Below are 24172 nucleotides of genomic sequence, written 5' to 3' on the forward strand. Positions count from 1 at the left end.
AGAGAAGGGCAGTTTTGATCACGCGGTCACGACTACGGGGACCGCGCCAATTGCCATCGCGGTTGCGGTACACTTCCACGCAGTCCGCGTCCCCCAGTTCAAGTTATCAAACAGTTGAAGTCCAAGAGCCAGTGCGGCCGCGGTCCATTCTGTGAGGCCCGTACTGACCCCGCAGGGGTATTTTTGTCCAGTTTTTCCAGCCTAGTATTAATAGAACATTTTACTACTATTAGGTATCGGTTTTATCTGGGAACTTGAGACGAAAGTTGGGCTTGGTGTTGTAGCCATTTTTGGCATATTTTGCTTCCTATTAACAATAGATTATTGTAGTTTCTTCTTAGTAATTAATTAATATGTTTAGTTCTTCATCTATTTTATCAGTTTCTTCTTTAATTATGTGTAGCTAAACCCATTAATTAGGGTTGTGGCTCAACCCTAGTGTGGGTAATTGATGGGTGTTGTCATCTAGGGTTAGATTGATATTGGGTGTTTGCTATTTGGATTGATTTTATGTTCTTATTCAAGAATTGGTGGTTGCAAACGCTGATTCAAGCTTAGTGGGTTTAACTCTTCTTGAGAAAGAGAGTCTATGACCCCAAAATTGACTCAACAAGAAATTGGGATGGACCCATGAGAAATGGTAGTCCCAATTAACGGGTTAAATCTCGAGAGAGTAATCACCCTACTTGAACCCTAGTTGCTTGGTCTCATTGGCCTATCCAATTGGTCTCGAGAGAGTCTATTGGGCAAAATCACTCTCTCTACTGTGAGGTGTGAGAGTGGGTGCAATTGTGCAACGGTTTCAGCATAATCCCCAAATATGTCAGTCTATCCTTAGTAACATCTACCCGTCAATTAGCCACCTAGGTGATGCTACGACCCTAGTGCTCTTCTTCCCATTAATTACAACTTAGCAATATTCTCCTAGCATAATTTAGCTTTAATCCTTAGTTTTATAATAGTGGTTATAAATACAAAAACTCAAAAAATGTTTGAAGTGACATTAAAAGCACAACCGCAACTTTAGGCTAGACAGAAAATACAACTCCACTACTAGCTCCCCGTGGAAATTCGATACCGGACCTCTATTCGGGTAAAGGCTATTGCGACCGCTCTTCCTACCATAGTGTAGTGTCGAGTCGGCAGCGATCATTCCTCTTCAATATATCACTCTTATTCCTCCTGGTGCGGCGCGTAACCCGATCCCACCATATCAACATCAATTACTCAATAAGTACTGAAATTTCACAATTTAACTCAAAACTCTTCACAATATTTAAATCTCAGACCAAAGCAAACGGAAAGCTTGTACATTATGAAACTTCACACAAATAATACTACTCAGGAAAACCGATCCAAAATATACCATAAAATACCGATAAATCAGCTTAAGACAATAATATGAGACAGTGAAACTACGGGATAGCTAATACCTTCAACAATAAAAAATAATGTCTAACAAATAGCAATTAAGCATGAAAATACCAGTAAAGCATGTAGTAGTTAAGGCAGGAAAAGAAAATATAAGAAGAACGGGAAATAAACAGGCTAAACAGATAAATTGGCGGCGCATAGGTACTCGTCACTTCACCTATACGCCACTCACATGGATTTTCACATAGCAATTAAGTCCAGGATTCCAAATCTCTCGAGTCAAAGTTAGACATGACACTTACCTCGATCCACAAGCCACTCACTGATCAATTACCGTTTTTCCTCTAGATTCCACCTCCAAACCACTCGTATCTAGCCATAATTAACTTAATAACATCAAATATTGCCAAAGGAATCAATTTCAATACATAAATTTAGGTTTCCCAATATTTCCCCCCAAAAGTCAAAAATCGACCCCGGACCCGCTTGGTCAAAACTCGAGGTTCGGACCAAAATCCGTTCATCCATTTACCCCCAAGCTCAGATATGTAATTAGTTTTGAAATCCGACCCTAATTTGAGGTCTAAATCCCTAATTCTACCCAAACCCCCAATTTCTACCGTGGAAATCCTAGATTTTTGGTTGGAAATTCATGAAATGTGATGGAAAATTGAAAGAAAGTTGGTTGGAAATTCATGAAATGTGATGGAAAATTGAAAGAAAGTAAGTGGGTTAGGATCACTTACCAAAGTTTTGGGGAAGAATTGGTCTTGGGAGAATCACCTCTAGGGTTTTAGGATTTGAAAAATATGAAGAATGGGAGAAAATCCCGTCAAACTTAAGTTTGATAAGTTGCAGGTAGGGATGTTCAAATCGAACCGGAAAATCGTACCAAACTGAAAAACCAAATCAAACCGATTAAAAAATCCGACTAGGTTTGCTATGATTTGGTGTGGTATTGAATAAAAAAACTCGAACCAAAACGACATATAAATATATAAATTTTATACATATTAATTTTTATGACTTTATAGTGAATTCTCTTTAGAAAATGTAGAAATATTTGGGATCCTCTAATGTATTAACCTTGAAAGCGTAAATTAACGAAAAATTATTGTTAGACGACTAAGAAAATAACTATCATGTGTTACTAAAAAATTCTCTCATTAGAATATTTTAATAGATCATATGTTTATCAATTATTTTCCATATTTACTAAACATATATTTATTTATCAAAGTTTTATCTATAATTTTAACAAAGTAAGATTGAAATAATATTCATGTAACAAAAAACTCGAAAACTCGAAAAATCCGACAAAATCGAACCAATCCAAACCGATATGGTTGGTTTGGTTTGGTTTTGATAAATACCGAACCAACCTGGTCCATGCACATCCCTAGTTGCAGGTGTTGCATTTTCGACCTCGCCCGCCTGTCTTCATCGCATTTGCGACAAATAGTTCGCAAATGCGAACTCTGATGCTTCCGCAAATGCGACCAATTAATCGCATTTGCGATCACTGTTGCCCAGCTCCCACTTCGCAATTGCGAAGATTTGTCCGCAAATGCGCACACTGGCTCCCCGCAAATGCGACCTCCTGATCGCAAATGCGAACTAGTGCTGGCCCTGGTATACTTCGCAAATACAAAGAATTTGCTCGCAATTGCGAGCCTGCCAGCATGGGGGAATGTTCGCAAATGTGAACACTTGCGAGATCAGACACCAGTCACAGAAATTACAGAACCAGCAATGCTCTAAGTCAACTTGCGAGATCAGACACCAGTCACAGAAATTGCAGAACCAGCAATGCTCTAAGTCAAATTTCACTCCGTAGCCTATCCGAAACTCACCCGAGCCCTCGGTGCTCCAAACCAAACATGCACACAAATCTTAAAACATCATATAAACTTGCTCACGCGATCAAATCGCCAAATAACACCTAGAACTACGAATTTAGCACCAAATCAAATGAAATTTTCAAGAACACTTTAAAATTTTTATTTTCTCAACCGGACGTTCGAATCACGTCAAACAAACTCTGTTTCTCAACAAATTTCACAGACAAGTCTTAAATATCATAATGAACCTATACCGGGATCCGGAACCAAAATACGGACCCGATAGCAACGAGATCAAACATTAACCAAATTCTTAAAATTATTTAATTTTCAGACTTTCAATTTTCATCAAAAATTCATTTCTCGAGCTAGGGACCTCGAAATTCGATTCCATACATACGCCCAGGTCCCATATTTCGATACGGACCCATCGGGACTGTCAAAATACGAGTCCGGATCCGTTTACTCAAAACGTTGACCGAAGTCAACTAAATTAACTTTTAAAGGCAAAAATTATAAAAGCTTTTCGAAAAATGCCACGACTGCGCACGCAAATCGAGGAGGAATAATTGGGATTTTTACTTTAAACGTGATTAGTGCATACGCGCCCCAAGTGGGCTTGGACAAGGAGGTTAAGAGGCGTTTTTGGGAGGACTTGGATGAGGTTGTACATGGCATACTACACAGTGAGAAGTTTTTCATATGAAGATATTTCAATGGCCACATTGGGGCGGCATCCGAGGGTTACGATGATATGCATGGAGGCTTCGATTTTGGAGTCAGGAACGGAGGAGGAACTTTTGCTACTCGATTTGTTTGATTTGGTGATTGCAAACTCGAGTTTTCCGAAGAAGGAGGAACACTTAGTTACTTTTCAGAGTTCGGTAGCCAGGACCCAGATTGACTATCTACTCCTCAGAAAGTTGGATAGAGGTCTATGTACGGATTGCAAGGTCATCCCGAGTGAGAACCTCACGACCCAGCATAGGCTCCTGGTCATGGATTTGGAGCTTATGAGGAAGCAGAGAAAGAAGGTTGTGTTTGGTCTTCCTAGGATCAAGTGATGAGCTTTGACTAAGGTCAAAGCCCAAGAGTTGGGAGATAAGCTGCTGGCTATGGGAGCATGGAGGAACAGTAGGGACGCGAGTGGTATGTGGACTGCGACTGCGAATTGCATTAGGGAGGTTGTTAGGGAGGTATTGGGGGTCTCGAAGGGCTCTTCTAGCGGACGCAAAGGGGATTGATGGTGGAGCACTGAGGTCCAAGGTAAAGTGAAAGCCAAGAAAGTGGCTTATTTAAAGCTTGTAAAAAGCATAGACAAGAAGGAGAGGAGGATGAACATGGAGCAGTATAAGGTGGCTAAGAAGGAAGCAGAGTTAGCAGTTACTGCGGCTAAACTTCCGCATTTGAGCGCTTGTATAAAGAATTTGGAGGCAATGGAGGGAACAAGAAACTATACAAGTTAGCCAAGGTGCGAGAGAAGAAGGCACGTGACCTGGACCAAGTGAAGTGCATCAAGAATGAGGAAGGTTGAGTGTTGTTGGACGAGGCTCTGATTCAACAGAGATGGCAAACGTACTTCCAAAAACTCCTGAACGAAGAAGGGGATAGGAACATTATGTTAGGTAACTTAGAAAACTCTGAGAGCCGTCGGGACTTTGGGTATTGCCACTATATTAAAGTTGCGGAGGTAGAGGGGGCTATGTGTAAGATGAGCAAGGGGAGAGCGACCGGGCCAGACGAAATCCTGGTGGAATTTTGGAAGAGCATGGGTAGGGTCGGCTTCAAATGGCTTACTGAGCTATTCAATGTCATTTTTAGGATGAAAAAGATGCCCGAGGAATGGAAATGGAGTACGATGATCCCGTTGTATAAGAAAAAGGGGGATATCCAAAATTGCAACAATTATCAGGGTATCAAGCTACTGAGCCATACTATAAAAGTATGGGAGAGGGTGGTGGAGCTGAGGGTGAGGATGATTATGTCTATTTCAGAGAACCAATTCGGATTTATGCTGGGGAGTTCAACTACATAAGCTATTCACCTTGTTAGGAGGTTGATGGAGCAGTATAGAGAGAGGAAGAGGGATTTACATATGATGTTCATCAACTTAGAGAAGGCTTACAATAAAGTGCCGAGAGAGGTGTTGTGGAGATGTTTGGAGGCTAGAGGTGTTCATGTTGCACACATTAGGGCTATTAAGGACATATACGAGGGTGCTAAGACTCGGTTGAGGACAGTGGGAGGGTAATCGGAACACCTCCCGATTATGATGGCGTTGCATCAGGGATCAGTCCTCAGCCCATTCCTGTTTGCCCTGGCTATCAATACGCTGACGTGTCACATTCAAGGGGAGGTGTCGTGGTTCATGTTATTTGCTGATGATATTGTAGTGATTGACGAGACGCATTGTGGTGTTAACGAGAGGTTAGAGTATGGAAACAGACCTTGGAGTCTAAGGGTTTCAAGTTGAGCATGACCAAAACAGAGTACTTGGAGTGCAAGTTCGGTGGCGCGACTCAGGAAGAGGACGAAGACGTGAGGCTCGATTCACAAGTTATCACTATGAGAGATAGTTTCAAGTACCTTGGGTCTATTATACAAAAGAATGGGGAGATTGACGAGGATATCACACACCGTATTGGGGCGGGATGGATAAAATGGAGGCTCGCTTCCGGTATTTTGTGTGATAAGAATGTACCACCAAAACTTAAAGGTAAGTTCTATAGAGCGGTGGTCAAACCGACTATGTTGGGGTGGAGTGTTGGCCAGTCAAAAAATTCCATTTCCAGAAGATAAAGGTGGCTGAGATGAGGATGTTGAGGTAGATGTGCAGGCATATCAGGTTAGATAAAATTAGAAATGAAGTTATCCGGGACAAGGTGGGTGTTGTAACACCCCAGACTATAGACAGAGTCCCACATCGGCAAACACAAGAGGGATGGTGGGTATATAAGTTAACAAGTCTTAGACCCTAGTGACGCGTTTTTAAACCCGTGAGGGCCTAGGCCCAGAGCAAACAATATCACTAGCGGGCTGGGCTGTTAAAGATGGTATCAGAGCCACTCTTGTGTCAGTCTTGCCGATGGTGGGTCAGAGTTCAACTGAGTTTAAGCAAATCCCGGTTAGGCGGGGCAAACCTCAGTGCTGAGTCTAGACAAATCCCATGCGGTGGGGCAAACCTCAGCGAGGACGCTGAGTCCATAAGAGGGGGTGTATGTAACACCCCAGACTATAGACAGAGTCCCACATCGGCAAACACAAGAGGGATGCTGGGTATATAAGTTAACAAGTCTTAGACCCTAGTGATGCATTTTAAACCCATGAGGGCCTAGGCCCAGAGCGGACAATATCACTAGCGGGCTGGGCTGTTACAGGTATGTCCCTTGTGGAGGACAAGATGCGAGAGGCGAGACTTAGATGGTTCGGGCATGTAAAGAGGAGAGACACTGATGCTCCGGTGAGGAGGTGTGAGAGGTTCGCATGGGAGGGCCAACGGAGAGGTAGATGCAGGCCGAAGAAGTATTACGGGGAGTTGATTAGGCAAGATATGGTGTTGCTCCAGCTCATTGAGGACATGACTATAGATAGGAAGGTATGGAGGTTGAGAATAAAAGGTTAGGTGGCCGATTGTTATCCTTGATTGTAGCAGTAGCTTTGATACACCACTTGGTGTCTTTAGTGTTTTTTTTCTTTTTCTTTTCTTTCTTTTCTTTTCGTATCCATAGACTTTTATTACTACTTGTTGTTGTTTTTTGTTTCGGTTTCCTGATTGTATTACCTATTGCTAGTTTTGTATTTTTGCTTCGGTTGTCAGATCGGTTTGCTTGTTAATGCTATTCCCCTCTCTCCATCCTGAGCCGAGGGTCTCTCGGAAACAGCTTCTCTGCCTTCTTAAAGTCCGGAGTAACGTTTGTGTACACTCTAATACACTCTACCCTCCCCAGACCCCACTTGTGGGACTACACTGGGGTATGTTGTTGTTGTACTTTGATTATTTGGCTTGTAATTCATAATTAGATTTCGAGAACTTTGGGCAGAGCAGATACTAAGGTAAACGTGATAAGATGAAAACATAGCAAATAGGCCAGGCATGGAACACTGGTGTAATAAATATTTTGCTGACAGTCAGTCGACAAATGTTCTAAAAAAGGTTGGATCAATTTTTGCGTATCTACTACTTGGTGCTCAAGCAGCTTGAAAGCTAGTTTTGTAGTTATAACCAAAGTGTTAAGCTGAACATGACCTGAGGGCAGTTAGTAATAAAGCAATACAAGGTAGGCAATCAGACTTGCTTCAATATATTGCATTGTTTGGTTGCTCGGTTAGAAAATCAATACAAGGAAGGTAGCCTATCCAGTCTTTTTATGCTGTTTTGAAGTCTCAGGGATCAAGAATGCTAACAGCGATTTGTCACTAACTCATTAGCACATCTTTGACCTTTGGCTAACCAATATCCAACTCCCTGCTCCAACCACCACCACCCACCCATCTCCCCCCCCCCCCACAACCCCTAAAAAAAGTAGGTATGACTTGATCTCCAAACTTAAATTAATCGAGTCCAAAATGCCATGAATTATACCTGAATAGTAGAATTAAGTGTTCCACAATAGTTGAGAGAATGGTTATTTCCTTATATTATCTTGGGCAATCCAAATCTCATGTACTAGCTTTAAGGATTGAGTTAGACTCAACACATCTTCCTCACACGGTATCAAAGTGACTCATTCTTATTCTTGGTTTATCCAATGATGGACTCCCATGTTAGATTTTTCGTCATGATTGATTGAAGGAATGAAATGTTGTCTCCTTATATGACCTTGACCAATCCTACTTCATGATCTAGCTTTTGAATCAATTCACCCCTTACTTAAAATTCAAGAGACCGAACAACATAAAAGAACACATTTAATGGGTGAAGTTTATACATCCCCAAATCCCTCTTACACACTTGTTAAATACTGGAATAATATTTGACACCAAAACTTTTAAAGGTGTGTCAATTACACACCACTTCGGTGTTTGATCATATCTGCTTAAAGATTGCTATTACACGCGTCAATCAGCATCTGACATGTGTCATAAATCGGAAAAAAAAAAAACTGGAAAAAAAAACTCTCTACCCCCACCCCTCTCCTCATCTTCCTAAAGAAAAAAATACAGAAAAGAAAAAACCACACCCCCTCCTCATCTCCCCAACTCCATCATCTTCTCCACTACCACCAACCCTTCGACTACAAGCACATTCTTCCCTAACTATAGATTCAACTCTTTGCTCAATTTTTAACAAGTTTTAACAATATCCATCACAGATCCTTAGACAAATTTAAAATTCAAGCTCAAACCCAAAGTTTTAAACTTGTTAATGGTGTTTTTTGAATTTTATCGAAATTAATCACCTAAGTAAATTTTTATTCAACAATAATCACGAATTCAAACTAATTTTCTAGGTCATGGAACACCAAAATCAACAAGACCCGATTAAATTTCCAAGCTTTTTCAAAAGGTCAATAATGGTAATTTTTACAAGACCTAATAGCTCCTCTTTTCTTCTTAGTCATGGAGGTTGGAGAGACGAAACACGAGGGGTAGACAACACTAGGATGGAAGTTGGGGAAGAAGACGAAACGGGGGAGGGGGGGAACGTTGGGGTTGGGAAAGAAGACATGAGTTACATTTTTTTCTTTAATTTGAAAAGAAAATAGTTAAAAAAAAAAAGGGGGAAAAATTTAATTTCAGATAAATTCTATAGTTATCACGCGCCTCTTTTATGTGCAATACACGTGTGTGACACATGACAAAAGAGGTGTGTAATTAACACACTATTAAAAGTTTTGGTGTGTAATACTATCCCCGTGTTTAACAAGTGTATAAGAGAGATTTGAGTACAAGGTCGATGGGTAAAGTATGTATTTTGCCTTAGTAATTTAGTAAGACATAAAAGCTAGTGAGTAGTTATCTTATCATATCTACAAGAACATTGCTTAAATGCTTACTTAACATTTATGGTATTTTCCCAAAAGTTCATTACATAAATTGGCACGCTTGAAATCGGCATCCTCAAGAGAAGGCATTCACACTTAGAGCACTGACCTTCAGCAGATAGACATGGCATGCTGACAACACGAGCTATTCCATGCTTAATAGGTTCATCTTTCATCCCAAAGCATATTTTCAGCACATATACATTGTATGCTAGCTACAGGAGCTATTCCACAATCAATAAATTGTTCTCAGTTAACCCCTCTCCAGTAATTGGGAGTTCAGGGGATAGGTGCCACTCTCCGTCTACCAAGAACTTGATTTCGTACCTAACACCACCCAAAATATCTTTTAAGAAGTACAGATACACTTAATTGTCCTAAAAGGGGTGGAAGGTGTTTGGAGAGTGCAAGGACAGAAATACTCGGTGGCAGAAGAGAAACGTACCTTCCAGGTCTTAGGAACAATGTAGTTGAAAAATGCATATAAGATCCAGTGTACTCGGGCGATAAGTGCTCTCCTTGACTCCAACCATCAAAGGAACCCATTACTTGTACACTCTAAAAAGATCAAAATTCAAGGTTATAATGCCTTCTGTAATCGGCCAAAGTGCGTACCCAATAAAAAAAAAAAAATTAAGTGATAGCAGACTACTCATCGGAAGTTCTTTTACATAAAAGGGATCTGGCAGCAACCAAGAACTTGCACAAAGCAGAATTTTAATCCTCCGGCCAGCTGATTTACTATGGACCACTAATTTCAAGTGCTACCTCCATTTTGTTTGTCATTGCTAATCAAAATATAATTTATGCTGTTGCCAAAAAATATCAAACAGCGGGTGTCACAATTCAATGTCTAGACATGTAAAAGAAACGCCATACACACAACCATGCCCTAACAAACTAGTACAGAATTAGTGTGGGCTTCCCACCACCCCCCCCCGCCTAAGGGGAAATACCCATTGGGTAGAAACAAATGGCCAAAAGCCTTATGCAGAACTTCCCATTTCTTTCACCTAGTGTTCAGGAAGTTTATAACAGGACTAAGGTCATACTTCACAAATGATACCAAATTTCCTCTGCTCCTACAATGTTATATAGGCATTACCTTAAAGTTGATCCCACAAGATATGCCAATAATGGAATGAACTTTCTCGAACTAGCACACATGATATACATATATACTCATTTTCAAAGAACGAGAAAAATCTAACTTGCGAAAGTGAAACCAAAGATTTAAAAAAAAATACAGGAATCACCACTCTTGGTAGAGTTGATCAGTTGATTCCAAAAGGGACTTAATCTATTTCTTAGTCAAGAAAATTTCATCCGGCTTGGCAAAAGTTAATCCATTGATTATGAAACAGCATTTGAATCCCCCACCACAAAAAAACATTAAACCTTTTCTCTGTCTATCTTGCTTGTCAACTGATAGGATCACCTAGATTTTTCAAGCCCTACTTGAAAGGCTTGGTTTCATAGAAAATGCTTACATAACGACTAAGCAAGAAAAAGGTTACAAGAAATATGGGCAAATCATGCTAAAAAGTCAAGATGCCACTTAAATTTAAATGAAAATCCAAAAAGAAAAAATGACCTATTGTGTTCTCAAGACAAGTAAGCAATCAACAGAGCTTTCCACTTTAACTAAGGCGAAAAACTTTTTAAGGGAAAAGTGAGAAGAAGGCTTAGTTTTTTTACTTTGGAAACATCATATCTGTTTCAGGTTCAGTTAATAGAACTATAGAGAGCACTGATGAGTTACGTTACCTTAAAAAGGACAGTGACATGGAGCAATCCAAGAAAAACCTGGGGGGGGGGGGGGGTAAGGGATGATTTATTACTCTTTCCAGTTAAATAAGCCCAACAGGTAACTGAAACAGCTACAAAGTTTTCAATTTTCACAATGCACAAGAGAATCTTAAGCTAGTAGAGGGTCGCATGTCTGTTCCAAGTGTACAGCTTTTAATGGTGTCAGCCACCAAATGCATAAAACCTAGACATAAGGTAAGGAATTCTGCAGTTCCGAAATGGTTAGCAGATACAGAAGCAACTTCTTCAAGAACTCACCTCTGCTACCCCAACCCAGGATAAAGGAACCTCTTTGGATTGTGCAACTTCCACATCCTTTATTTGCGCTGTCAATTTTTCTTGTATGGCTTCAGAACATAAAGTATCAAGATGGCGATCATGAAATGTCAGGTTACGCTCATCCATAAACATTTATCTAAACTATAACAATGTTGGCACTAGCTGGCATTGAAAAGAAGCTGGAATTCAGTTTAAGGAAGCATACAGTAAGGTAATAATACCTCCCAAACGTGAAAATAGGTGCGACTGGATATATCTCCCCTTAATTTTTCTTGAACCAACTGGGATATCAGATTTAGCGATTTCTTCGGCCAATCTAACCAAAGCCTGCAAGTCAATTGAAATATATTCTATTTTTATACTCCGTAAGCTGCTAATGCCGGTTGCTAGAGTTGAAGTCCCACACAAATATTGGATTATCAACCATTTAACTTTTCTCTTGTTGTTTGTCATCTTCAAAGTGTGGAAATTTCTTCTAGCATAAATCAAATTCTAGTTAATTACAGCACAAATCCTCACATCACAAGGGAGCATAGGTGTAACACTCCTCAAATTTATAAAAGTTTCAAGATACGCTAAATATAGAATTTAAATTTTTTTTTATCTTAAATTATACTTATATTACGGATTTAAACCCTTGTGATTGATTTTTGAGTTACTTCTCTATTTATAAATAATTGGATATGCAATTAGGGGAATATTAATAATTTTAATGTTATTAATTACTAAAAGTAGATATAATTAAATACAAGTTAAGTCACAAAAAAAAGGGAAAACAAATTAAAACCCATAAAGGGTTGTGGACTGCAAAAGAAGTAAAAAGAGATTTGGACTAAGAAACATAATACGCACAAACTGAAAGGCAGAATTAAAAAGCCCTTGTTCACGCACAAACGCAAAATCGGGAGATAGAGCCTTGCTGCTCAATACTCACGCAGGCAACGGGAAGTTTAGGTTTCTTTACAAGTCACTAATTCTTGAACTCAGGTATATAAAATTCCCTATTGTCAATTACCCTAAAGTAGTAGTAGGTAAGAATTGGATAGTTAATTCCCTTCTTCCTCTATACCAACAATAAACTTCATGTTTAAGCGTGAAACTTTAAAATTGATTAAAATGCACTGGTTGTTGTAGAATCGATTGTTTGACTGGTGTCAATTAGATTGGGGCCTACGTATTGGCTCGAGAAGTATTGAGGTGAGTTGATACAACCCTTTACTAAAGTGGTTTAACTCACAAAAGCACGTATACAAGGTGTTTGATGAATTGCTTAAAAGAGTTTATATTTACTTAATTGGAGCAAGTGAGTACCTATTAACTTAGAATTGTTCTAGCAAAAGTTTAGACGATTTATTATGATATGCATGCACAAATTTTCAGATTTTTGTGTTATTCTTATATGCTATTTTCATGTTGAAAATTTATAAAGAAGCAAGAATCTTTAGAAATACTTTTACATGTTTATTTCATTCTTATGACATGCTTTACATTTAAGGATACCAGCATGAGCATGTACATGATGTTCTATAAAGAAAGGATCTAGACTTGAAAAGTCACAAGAAGAAGTTTTAGAAAGAAAAGATTTTTGGGAGTATCCTTTATTCTGAGAAGGGGTCATCGTCCAGGCCGAGGGTCCTGACCAAGGCGTTGACTTCCTGAAACTACTTGTGCCAAAGTAGGGAGCACACGAGCCGAGGATCTCGTTGCTGAGAATTTACTTAGCCATGCTAAGGTATGATACATGAGCGCTGAGAACCATTAAGCGAGTGGCACCTCGTGGATTGGGCCTATTCGATTAGGTTGGAATCGAACCCGTGCCGATCACACGATGATTGAAATAGAATTAAGTCAGGATAGTTGGGACTCCCAAAGTATAAAGAGAAGTATTTTTTTGAAAAAGAAAAGAATTTCTTTTAGAATATTCATAAACTGCTAGTATGCAATTATTTTAGAATTATTCTTATAAGCTTTATGTTTTACATGCATTTAGAACCTTTGCTCGTAATGTATATGTTAGTAAAGTTTCGGCCCCTATTGTTGAGACTCACTGAGTACAATGGATGGTACTGACGTTCTCTTTTGGGAACCTACGTTGGTCTGTGGTACAACGTAGGAACCGGTTTTGCAGGAGAGCAGGCTACGGGTTAGGACTTCCTTCTATTCCAGTGCTATTGGTAAGCTCCGCTTTTGTTCGTGGAGTATTCCTTTGAGTCATCTTCATTTAGTTATTTCTTTGATTACTTAGAGAGCTGGCCAGGAAATCTCATGTCCTGAGCAGTGCATCAGTTTATCAGTAGAGGCTTCATAGACATAGTTATTGGGTTAAGATTCAGATGTTTATGATAATAACTTAGCAGTAATTCAGTAGTTACTACGAATAAAGTTTTGGAGTTGATTTATTTAAAAATTTAAATTAATCAAAAGTATTTGGTTGGAGTATTGCCTTGTTGCATATAAAGTTTGGAGTTATAATAGATTTAATAAGCAGAGATGGTTCGCTCGGTCATGTTTAGTGATTGAGTGCTGGTGCCGGCTTGTTCAGAAAATGGGTCGTGACAAACTAGGTATCAGAGCCTCAGGTTTATGGAGTCCTAGGGGTCTATGAAGCCGTGTTAGTAGAGTCTTGTTTATGGGTATGAAGTGCGCCATACTTATAAACAGGAGGCTACCAACATTTAGGAAAAGTCTCATTTTTCTCATACTTTAGATCGTGCAGTAGATCCTACCTCTAAGAAATTATCTAATGTATTCGTTTCTCCAAAACTCGCAGAAATGGCTCGTACTCGCAACTCTGACACCGACACTCAGGATGTTGCTCAAGAAACTATTGCTACTATTATGGCTCAAGGCAGAACTAAGAAGGCTTTAACTCAGAAAAGGAAGGGTAGATCCACAAAAGGGGTCCAAGTACCCCGAGTTGAACGTGAAGAAAGGGTGGATAATGATGAGCAAGTACCTCAGGATCCAGTGCCGCCCCCAACAGCAGCTCCCGCTCTGACAACTATATCCCCAGAGGTGGGTCAGATGTTTAATGCAGTTAACAGCGCTATGGAGATGTTTAAAGCCTTCAGGCCAACCAGAACGAGAGAAGAGATGAGATTCTACCTCAATCAAATAGGCAGAACAATTCTGAGTCCTCAAGAGTGAATGAATTTTTGAAGTTGAGTCCTCCAGTGTTCCATGGTTCTATAGTTGATGAAGATCAAATGTTGTGGCTGGAGGGTGTGAAGAAAGCCCTCCGAGCGATGAAAGCATTTGATGATGAAGCTGTGGAGCTGGCTGCTTACCAGCTTAGAGATGTGGCCGGCGTTTGGTTTGAGATGTGGGAAAAGGAAAGAGATGTAGATGATGGTCCGCCTACTAGGGAAGAATTTGAAGAGGCCTTCATGGCTAACTTTATCCCGGAAGAGGATAGGGAAGCTAAGGCTACAGAGTTCGAACAGCTCAAGCAAGGGAATAAAAGTGTGCAAGAGTACTACATGGAATTCATAAGGTTGGCTAAGCATGCTCCTCACATAGTTAAGACAGAAAGAGCAAAGATTCGCAGGTTTGTTGGCGGTGTAGCTTACCACATTAAGGATACGACATCAGCTGCAGCAGTAGAGATGATAGCTTTCTCCTTTGTTGTGGGATTTTCCAAGCACTTAGAAAAAGACAGACAACAAAGAAGAGAAGAAAAAGAGCATAACAAGAAAGCCCGGACAGCGGGCAGGTTTAATGGTACATCCAGCGGAGGTGGAAGGGATTCCTCTAATAAGGGGTCAATAGCACCAGCTCAGTCTAGTCATCAGTCAGGTGGTGGGTCTTCCTTCAGACGTACTCAGAGTTATGGAAATTAGTCTCGCCAGAATCAGAATTTTAGGACACCATCCTCACATGGCCAGAGTCTTGAGCAACATTCACACCAACAAGGTCTTTGTGGAACATGTAAGCGGCAACATTCAGGTCAGTGCAAGCTCGGGTTTCATGGTTGCTATCATTATGTAGACAGTGGTCATATAAAGACCAACTGCCCAAAGTTGCGACGTAATTTCAGTGGTGGATCAACTCGTCCTTCTAGTTCCTCAGCTACTGCAGTTGCACCACCTCAGGCTCGTGGTTCTCATAATCAGACCAGGCATGGGGAAGGCAGAGGTGCAGATCGAGTTACTCAGGGAGGGGGACAACCCCGTTTGTTTGCTTCACTTGATCGTCAGAGTGCAGAGGCATCTGCAGAAGTTATTACAGGTATACTTTTAGCCTGCTCACATAATGCTAATGCCATAATGGAGCCAGGTTCAACATTTTCATATGTGACTCCATACTTTGCAATTAACCTCGGGCTAGAACCTGAACAACTTAGTGAGTCATTCCTAGTATCTACTCCAGTTGGCGAGTCAATGAAAGTCACAAGAGTCTATAGAGGTTGTATAGTTTCAGTCCAAGGTTGCAACACCAAGGCCGATCTCATAGAATTAGAAATGGTGGATTTCGATGTGATCATAGGTATGGATTGGTTGTCTTCCTGCTATGCCATGTTAGATTGTCATGCCAAGATAGTCAAGTTCCAATTTCCAAATGAAGAAGTCTTAGAGTGGAAGGGTAGTTCAGCATCGCTTGTAGGTAAGTTTATTTCTTACCTTAAGGCACAACGAATGATCGGTAAGGGGTGTCTCGCCTATTTGGCTCACATCATTAATCCAGAATCAGAACCACCAGCTCTTCAGTCAGTGTCAGTTGTTAGAGAATTTCCAGAAGTTTTCCCAGATGACCTTCCCGGACTTCCTCCTGAAAGAATCATAGACTTTTGCATTGATCTCATGCCAGTCACTCAACCCATATCTATACCTCCTTATAGGATGGCTCCAGCAACACTTAATGAGTTGAGAGAACAGTTGAAAGACCTTCTTGACAAGGGCTTCATCAGGCTAAGTGTTTCACCGTGGGGTGCCCCGGTCCTGTTTGTCAAGAAGAAAGATGGGTCTCTCAGAATGTGTGTCGACTATCGGCAGTTGAATAAAGTTACCATTAAGAACAAGTACCCACTGCCAAGAATTGATGATTTATTTGATCAACTTCAGGGTGCAAAATACTTTTCAAAAATAGACTTGAGGTCGGGGTAACATCAGTTGAGAATCAGAGAAGAAGATATATCTAAAACAGCCTTTAGGACTCGCTACGGCACTATGAATTTCTAGCAATGTCCTTCGGGTTGACAAATGCTCCAGTTGCATTCATGGACCTAATGAACAGAGTTTTCAAGCCATTCCTTGATACTTTTATTATTGTGTTTATAGACGATATTTTGGTATACTCTAAAATCAAGGAAGATCATGCAGAACACCTCAGAATAGCCTTGCAGACCTTGAAGGAGAATGAGCTTTATGCCAAATTTTCAAAATGTGAGTTCTGGTTGCAGTCAGTGGCATTCTTAGGCCACATGGTATCTAGTGAAAGCATAAAAGTAGACCCTCAGAAGACAAAAGCAGTCAAGAACTGGCCTAGGCCGACAATGCCAACCGAAATCAGGAGTTTCTTGGGGTTAGCTGGCTACTATAGAAAGTTTGTAGAGGGGTTTTCCTCACTTGCAGCTCCATTAACTAAGTTGACTCAAAAAGCAGTTAAGTTCTAGTGGTCAGACGATTGTGAGCAGAGTTTTCAAGAGTTAAAGAAGAGGTTGACCACTGCACCTGTGTTAACCTTGCCGACAAGTTCGGGTGGGTTCACAGTGTATTGTGATGCCTCCAGAGTTGGTCTCAGTTGTGTTCTTATGCAAAATGGAAAAGTTATTGCTTATGCTTCCAGGCAGTTAAAGAATCATGAAAAGAACTATCCCACACACGACTTGGAGCTTGCAGCGGTGGTGTTTGCATTAAAGATATGGTGACACTACCTTTATGGCGAGCATTCTGAAATGTTTACGGATCACAAAAGCCTCCAGTACATTTTCAAGCAAAAAGAATTAAATTTGAGACAGAGAAGGTGGCTCGAGCTATTGAAAGATTATGACATCAATATCCTTTATCACCCGGGCAAAGCTAATGTGGTAGCAGATGCACTTAGTAGGAAGTCAATGGGTGTCTTGGCCCATCTTGCAGTACAAAGGCGATCTTTGGGTCGAGAAATTCAAAAACTAGCAAATGATGGAATTCGATTGGATGAGACCGAAAAAGGAGGTATAACTGCTTATGCCTTAGCACAATCCTCCCTTGTTGCGCATGTTAAGGCTAAGCAAGACGAAGATCCGTACTTAGTGAAGTTAAAAGAAGGAGTCAGAAACAAAGAAATCAATGTTGTTAGGAAGTGACGGAGTTTTGAAGTTGAATGATCGGTTATGTGTGCCTGATGTAGATGGTCTTAGGAAGGCCATAATGGAGGAAGCTCACAGTTCGAGGTACTCTATCCACCCAGGTGCTACCAAAATGTATCTAGATTTGAAAGAGTTGTATTGGTGGAAAGGCATGAAGAAACAAGTAGCAGATCATGTGGCTAAATGTTTGAATTGCCAGCAAGTCAAAACCGAGCATCAAAGGCCTGCCTAGCTCAAGATATAAAGATACCACAGTGGAAGTGGGAGATGATTAATATGGATTTCGTAGTAGGTCTACCTCGCACATACCGTAAGCATGATTCAATTTGGGTTATTGTAGACCGACTGACAAAGTCCGCGCATTTCCTACCAGTAAAGACGACAGATTCCGCAGAGCAGTATGCGCAGTTGTACATCAAAGAAATAGTCCAATTGCATGGTACTCCAGTTTCAATCATATCTGACAGAGGGCCTCAGTTCACGGCGCATTTTTGGCAGGCATTTCAGAACAGCTTAGGTACCAAGGTCAATTTAAGCACCGCTTTCCATCCACAGACCGATGGCCAGGCAGAAAGGACCATTCAGACTCTCGAAGATATGTTGCATGCGTGTGTTATAGATTTTGGAGGTAATTGGGATGATCACTTGCCACTTATAGAATTTGCTTACAATAACAGCTATCAGGCTAGCATTGGTATGGCTCCTTATGAAGCGTTGTATGGGCGGAGATGTAGGTCTCCAGTGGGTTGGTTTGAACCAGCAGAGGTGTCGTTGATTGGTCCAGAGTTTGTTTGTGAGGTCTTGGAGAAAGTTCAGCTAATTAGAGAACGACTTAAAGCGGCTCAGAGTCGTCAAAAGTCTTATTCCGACAAGAGGCATCGTGAGTTAGAGTTCATGGTTGGTGATAAGGTGTTTTTGAAAGTTTCACCAATGAAAGGAATTATGAGGTTTGGTAAGAAAGGGAAACTTAGCCCTAGATTTATCAGACCTTATGAAATTCTAGAAAAGAAAGGAAACGTGGCTTATAAGCTAGCGCTACCCGTTGAGTTGTCCTCTGTTCATCCTGTCTTTCATGTGTCTATGCTTAGAAAGCACATTCATGATGAGTCGCATATAATACATGTCGATACCATAGAAATTAAAGAAGGCTTGACTTATGAAGAGGTACTTATAGAAATTCTCGATAGGCAAGTAAGAAAGTTGAGAACAAAAGATTTAGCATCGGTAAAAGTTTTGTGGAGTAATCATGATTCAAAAGAGGCTACGTGGGAGGTCGAGGAAGACATGAGAAAGAAATATCCATATTTATTTGAGGAAAAATGTATGTGAACCTAAGTTTGGTTTGACATTTATATTTCATTTATTAAATACAAGTTAGCAAGTGTTTCTGTCCTTCCTAGATTATACTTAGTTGTTGTAGTAATTTAGTTTACGTCGTAGTATATTTAATTCATTAAAGTGATTTACTTGTGCTAGAGTTGTTGTGCTTTAGATTCTTGTTAGTTATTGTGGTACCTCCTTGCCGGAGTGTGAGTAATTAATTTATGAGCTGCGTATGGTGCCTATGAATGGCCTGTTATGGTATATTTGGTTGTTGTTGATGTGGTTGTGAAATTTGTGACAGGAATATTATTTTGGATAGTCCAATTTACAAGGGAAACTCTGCCAAAATTTTTAAAATTTTAGGGAGTTAGCCAAAATTTTGAGTCCCTTGCAAGAGTGAGTAGTGTTAAGAAAACTTAAGAGGTTCAAGGACCTAAGAAATGATTGTTAGCTTAAGAATAAGGCCCTAGCAACATTCGAGGACGAATGTTTTTAAGGAGGGAAGATTGTAACACTCCTCAAATTTATAAAAGTTTCAAGATACGCTAAATATAGAATTTAAATTTTTTTATCTTAAATTATACTTATATTACGGATTTAAACCCTTGTGATTGATTTTTGAGTTACTTCTCTATTTAAAAATAATCGGATATACAATTAGGGGAATATTAATAATTTTAATGTTATTAATTACTAAAAGTAGATATAATTAAATACAAGTTAAGTCACAAAAAAAGGGAAAACAAATTAAAACCCATAAAGGGTTGTGGACTGCAAAAGAAGTAAAAGGGATTTGGACTAAGAAACATAATACGCACAAACTGAAAGGCAGAATTAAAAAGCCCTTGTTCATGCACAAACGCAGAATCGGGAGCCACAACCTTGCTGCTCAATACTCACGGAGGCAACGGGAAGTTTAGGTTTCTTTACAAGTCACTAATTCTTAAACTCAGGTATATAAAATTCCCTATTGTCAATTACCCTAAAGTAGTAGTACGTAAGAATTGGATAGTTAATTCCCTTCTTCCTCTATACCAACAATAAACTTCATGTTTAAGCGTGAAACTTTAAAATTGATTAAAATGCACTGGTTGTTGTAGAATCGATTGTTTGACTGGTGTCAATTGGACTGGGGCCTACGTATTGGCTCGAGAAGTATTGAGGTGAGTTGATACAACCCTTTACTAAAGTGGTTTAACTCACAAAAGCACGCATACAAGGTGTTTGATGAATTGCTTAAAAGAGCTTATATTTACTTAATTGGAGCGAGAGAATACCTATTAACTTAGAATTGGTCTAGCAAAAGTTTAGACGATTTATTATGATACGCGTGCACAAATTTTCAGATTTTCGTGTAATTCTTATATGCTATTTTCATGTTGAAAATTTATAAAAAAACAAGAATCTTTAGAAATACTTTTACATGTTTATTTCATTCTTATGACATGCTTTTTTAAGGATACCAACATGAGTATGTACATGATGTTCTATAAAGAAAGGATCTAGACTTGAAAATTCACAAGAAGAAGTTTTAAAAAGAAAAGATTTTTGGGAGTATCCTTTATTCTGAGAAGGGGTCATCGTCCAGGCCGAGGGTCCTGACCAAGGCGTTGACTTCCTGAAACTACTTGTGCCAAAGTAGGGAGCACACGAGCCGAGGGTCTCGTTGCTAAGAATTTCCTTAGTCATGCTAAGGTATGATACATGAGCGCTGAGAACCATTAAGCGAGTGGCACCTCATGGATTGGGCCTATTCGATCAGGTTGGGATCGAACTCGTGCCGATCACACGATGATTGAAATAGAATTAAGTCAGGATAGTTGGGACTCCCAACGTATAAAGAGAAGTATTTTTTTGTAAAAGAAAAGAATTTCTTTTAGAATATTCATAAACTGCTAGTATGCAATTATTTTAGAATTATTCTTATAAGCTTTATGTTTTACATGCATTTAGAACCTTTGCTCGTAATGTATATGTTAGTAAAGTTTCGCCCCCTGTTGTTGAGACTCACTAAGTACAATGGATGGTACTGACGTTCTCTTTTGGGAACCTACGTTGATCTGCGGTACAACGTAGGAACCGGTTTTGCAGGCGAGCAGGCTACGGGTTAGGACTTCCTTCTCTTCCAGTGCTATTGGTGAGCTCCGCTTTTATTCGTGGAGTATTCCTTTGAATCATCTTCATTTAGTTATTTCTTTGATTACTTAGAGAGCTGGCCAGGAAATCTCATGTCCTGAGCAGTGCATCAGTTTATCAGTAGAGGCTTCATAGACATAGTCATTGGGTTAAGATTCAGATGTTTTTGATAATAACTTAGCAGTAATTCAGTAGTTACTACGAATAAAGTTTTCGAGTTGATTTATTTAAATATTTAAATTAATCAAAAGTACTTGGTTGGAGTATTGCCTTGTTGCATATAAAGTTTGGAGTTATAATAGATTTGATAAGCAGAGATGGTTCGCTCGGTCATGTTTAGTGATCGAGTGACGGTCCCGACTTGTTCAGAAAATAGGTTGTGACACTAGGTTTGTTATAACATGTATGCAAATGCACCGAATACTAACAAGGTACAACTAGATCTGAAACAATAAAATGACAATAACACCGGCCATAGCAGAACCAAACCTGAATCTCAAGTTCGACGACTGCAAGTTCACTTTTGAAATTAACCAGCACATCCTCCTTATCTTGCAACTGCAGTGATATAGCACATTAAGCATAAGAAGAAAAATAGAGGTTCCGTGCAAAGCATTGATTCCAACATTTTTCTGTAGCCTTAACCATTTTTTTTTTTGATTCCCCTCCCCTTTGATCCCTTTTTGGGCTTTGTTGGAACTAATGCTCCTTTGATGACTCAAACCCACGACCCTGGAACAACCCCCCTCTTGTCTTAACCATTAATTTTACACAACTAAATCTATGAGTTTAACTCACCTAGTGTATCAAGGAATCTAAGAAACAGATCTCATTAAGACTATACTTCTGCAGAACTAAGAGGCTAACAATATTTTCATCTGATACTAAACTTAGACCTTCAATCAAAAACTTGCAAATCAGAGGTAGGCTACTACTCTAATCTAATAAGCCAAATTGAAATAGAATGCACTTGGTGAAACCATATGAAATAACGCATCTGCATTATGAGGACTAGACAAGAATTAACATCAATATGAAACTATTTCCCTCTTATTACTTTTCATGTGAGATGGATTTGGAAGTCTAAAGGGAATGCAAAAATATTTTTCTCTCATGATTTGTTTTCCTCCTAATACTCATTGCTCACAAGAGGATGAAATATTCTAAATTTACTGTTCTCTCCTGATTCACAAAGGTAAGTTTTATCTCACAGAGCACTAATATTATGGGTGGAAGACACTCAAATGGAGAATCATCCACATTATCAGTCTCATAATAAAATCGAGATAGCATAGGAAACCAACAAAATATGTACCTCTCGCTTAAGTAACCGATTATATTGATTGGCTTCACTCAATTTCTTGAGAAGCTTTAATCTTTCAGCATCGGCAAGCAGTAACTTCAACTGTTAAGATAGCAGAGAGTCAACATAGTTAAAATCTGCTCTATACACTTGCGGCAACAACAAAGGAAGAATCATAGAACATCCAACAGGTGGAATAAAAAAAAGTTGATTTGCTTTTTGTACAAGCTTTTGTTTTCAATAACAGGTATGTAACAGTGTCATTGCTCCTGGATTACCTCATCGCTACTCAAAGTTTTTGCAGGGATTTTTTCAGGTGAAGCCTCAGGATCAGACTCACCAACCTCTGCTCTTTTCTTTGATGCTACCACTGAAAATTGCTGCTCCAAATTTTCAGGGGCACAAAATATTTTCCAAGAGGTACCTGGGATATTGTATTTCCAAGTAGGGACTAGAAATGATTTATGCATCCTATGAAAACCAATTCTTGTATTGTATGAAGCCATATTTCCTCGAACATTGATATTTTCCACCATGAACCTTATAAGTTTCAATAAAAGCCAAATTCCACATATCAGCATTTTAGTGATCAAAATTGTTTGATCAGAATAAAGCAAAACGAGATTAAAGGATAAAAGGAAATGCAAAATAGTAATAAAATAACATAAGCATAGAAAGATGGATTTAAGTAACATACACTAACAATGTAAAAATATATTATGCCATCCGTATAATTTATCATGTAATAACAAGTTAGTTGCTATTTTTACCATGCTTATCCCTGAGATCTGTAATGACCTTATAAATCACTTGTATGTGTAAATATTTTTAGACTGTCGATGCATAGAACTTAAACTCAAAAAAGATTGACAGAGAAGACATATCAAGATCCCACATTGCATCAAATAGCAGTACAAAATAAAATCTCCAAATCACATAAAGAAAACCCTAAGTTCAGGGACAAAGAAGTTGAAGAAGTCACCTAGGTAAGTTGGTTGACCCAACTGAGTTAATTAGCAGGTTACACTCCATATTTAAGGACTTCCTGTAGGCCAACACCAAAAGCAACAATTTGAAGATTCAGAGACTAAATTTATCTATTAAGGGAAAATGATAATATATAAATTAGCTCAAGAGCAAAAGGGCAAATGTAATCAACAAAATTTCCAACTTTAGAAATATAGTTTACCCAGAAGCGGAGCCAGAATGTTCTAAATTAATAATTTTATACATATTTAATAATTTATACAGAGTTTGGATCAAAGCTATTGAGTTGAGCTGAACCCACAGGCAAAGAGCTAGCTCCGCCCCTAAGTTTACCCACTAGTACAATTGATGAGCTACATCGAGAGTAGCATCAGTATCCTAATTTACCGCAAAATGGATTTCAGCTTATTTCTTGGTAAAATTTTGATGAAGATACGAAAGTTAGAGTAGAGCACTTACCTTCCAAGGGATGAAGCTGCAACTCCCAACTGCAAATGCAGTGGTCAGTTCCTACGGGAGAGAGCAGCGTAGCAATTTGCAATACACGTGTTCGGGTCATATTATTCTGCCCCTTTTCTCTCTTTTTTTTGGGTTTATAACATCGAACCATGTTGATGCCGGTTCATGGTCAAAACTTGAAGGGATCGTTTGGTACGAAAAAATAATACTAATTTTGATATTATTAATTTTTTATTTGATAGTTTTTTTAACTTATGTATAATTAATACTTATATTAGTTATACAATCTATTCAATATTATTCTTATACATAGCAAATGATGGCATTAGCAAAACTATGATTTTAATACATGAATAAGCATGTATAAAGATAAAGCAGCCCTAATAAA

The 24172-nt window shown here is 39.2% G+C and overlaps 1 protein-coding gene across 2 annotated transcripts; it reads right to left on the reverse strand.

Moving 5' to 3' along the window:
• Positions 1–9112: 9112 nt before the first annotated feature.
• LOC104240714 (protein PTST, chloroplastic) lies at positions 9113–23896 on the reverse strand. Of its 2 annotated transcripts, XM_070168106.1 has the most exons (10): positions 23785–23892; positions 23321–23383; positions 22617–22878; positions 22351–22440; positions 21525–21593; positions 11509–11614; positions 11267–11355; positions 10967–11005; positions 9645–9757; positions 9113–9526 (listed from the first exon to the last, which is right to left on the reverse strand). In XM_070168106.1, exons 2-10 carry the CDS (start codon positions 23368–23370, stop codon positions 9424–9426), a joined length of 921 nt encoding a protein of 306 aa, XP_070024207.1. In that variant the 5' UTR covers positions 23371–23383; positions 23785–23892; the 3' UTR covers positions 9113–9423. The 2 variants fall into 2 exon arrangements, with proteins under 2 accessions (XP_070024207.1, XP_070024208.1); XM_070168107.1 differs by lacking the exon at positions 10967–11005 and having other exon boundaries at positions 23785–23896.
• Between the last annotated feature and the right edge of the window lie 276 nt (positions 23897–24172).

The sequence above is a fragment of the Nicotiana sylvestris genome, chromosome 2 (genome assembly GCF_000393655.2).
Source record: "Nicotiana sylvestris chromosome 2, ASM39365v2, whole genome shotgun sequence".
Classification (NCBI taxonomy): domain Eukaryota; kingdom Viridiplantae; phylum Streptophyta; class Magnoliopsida; order Solanales; family Solanaceae; genus Nicotiana; species Nicotiana sylvestris.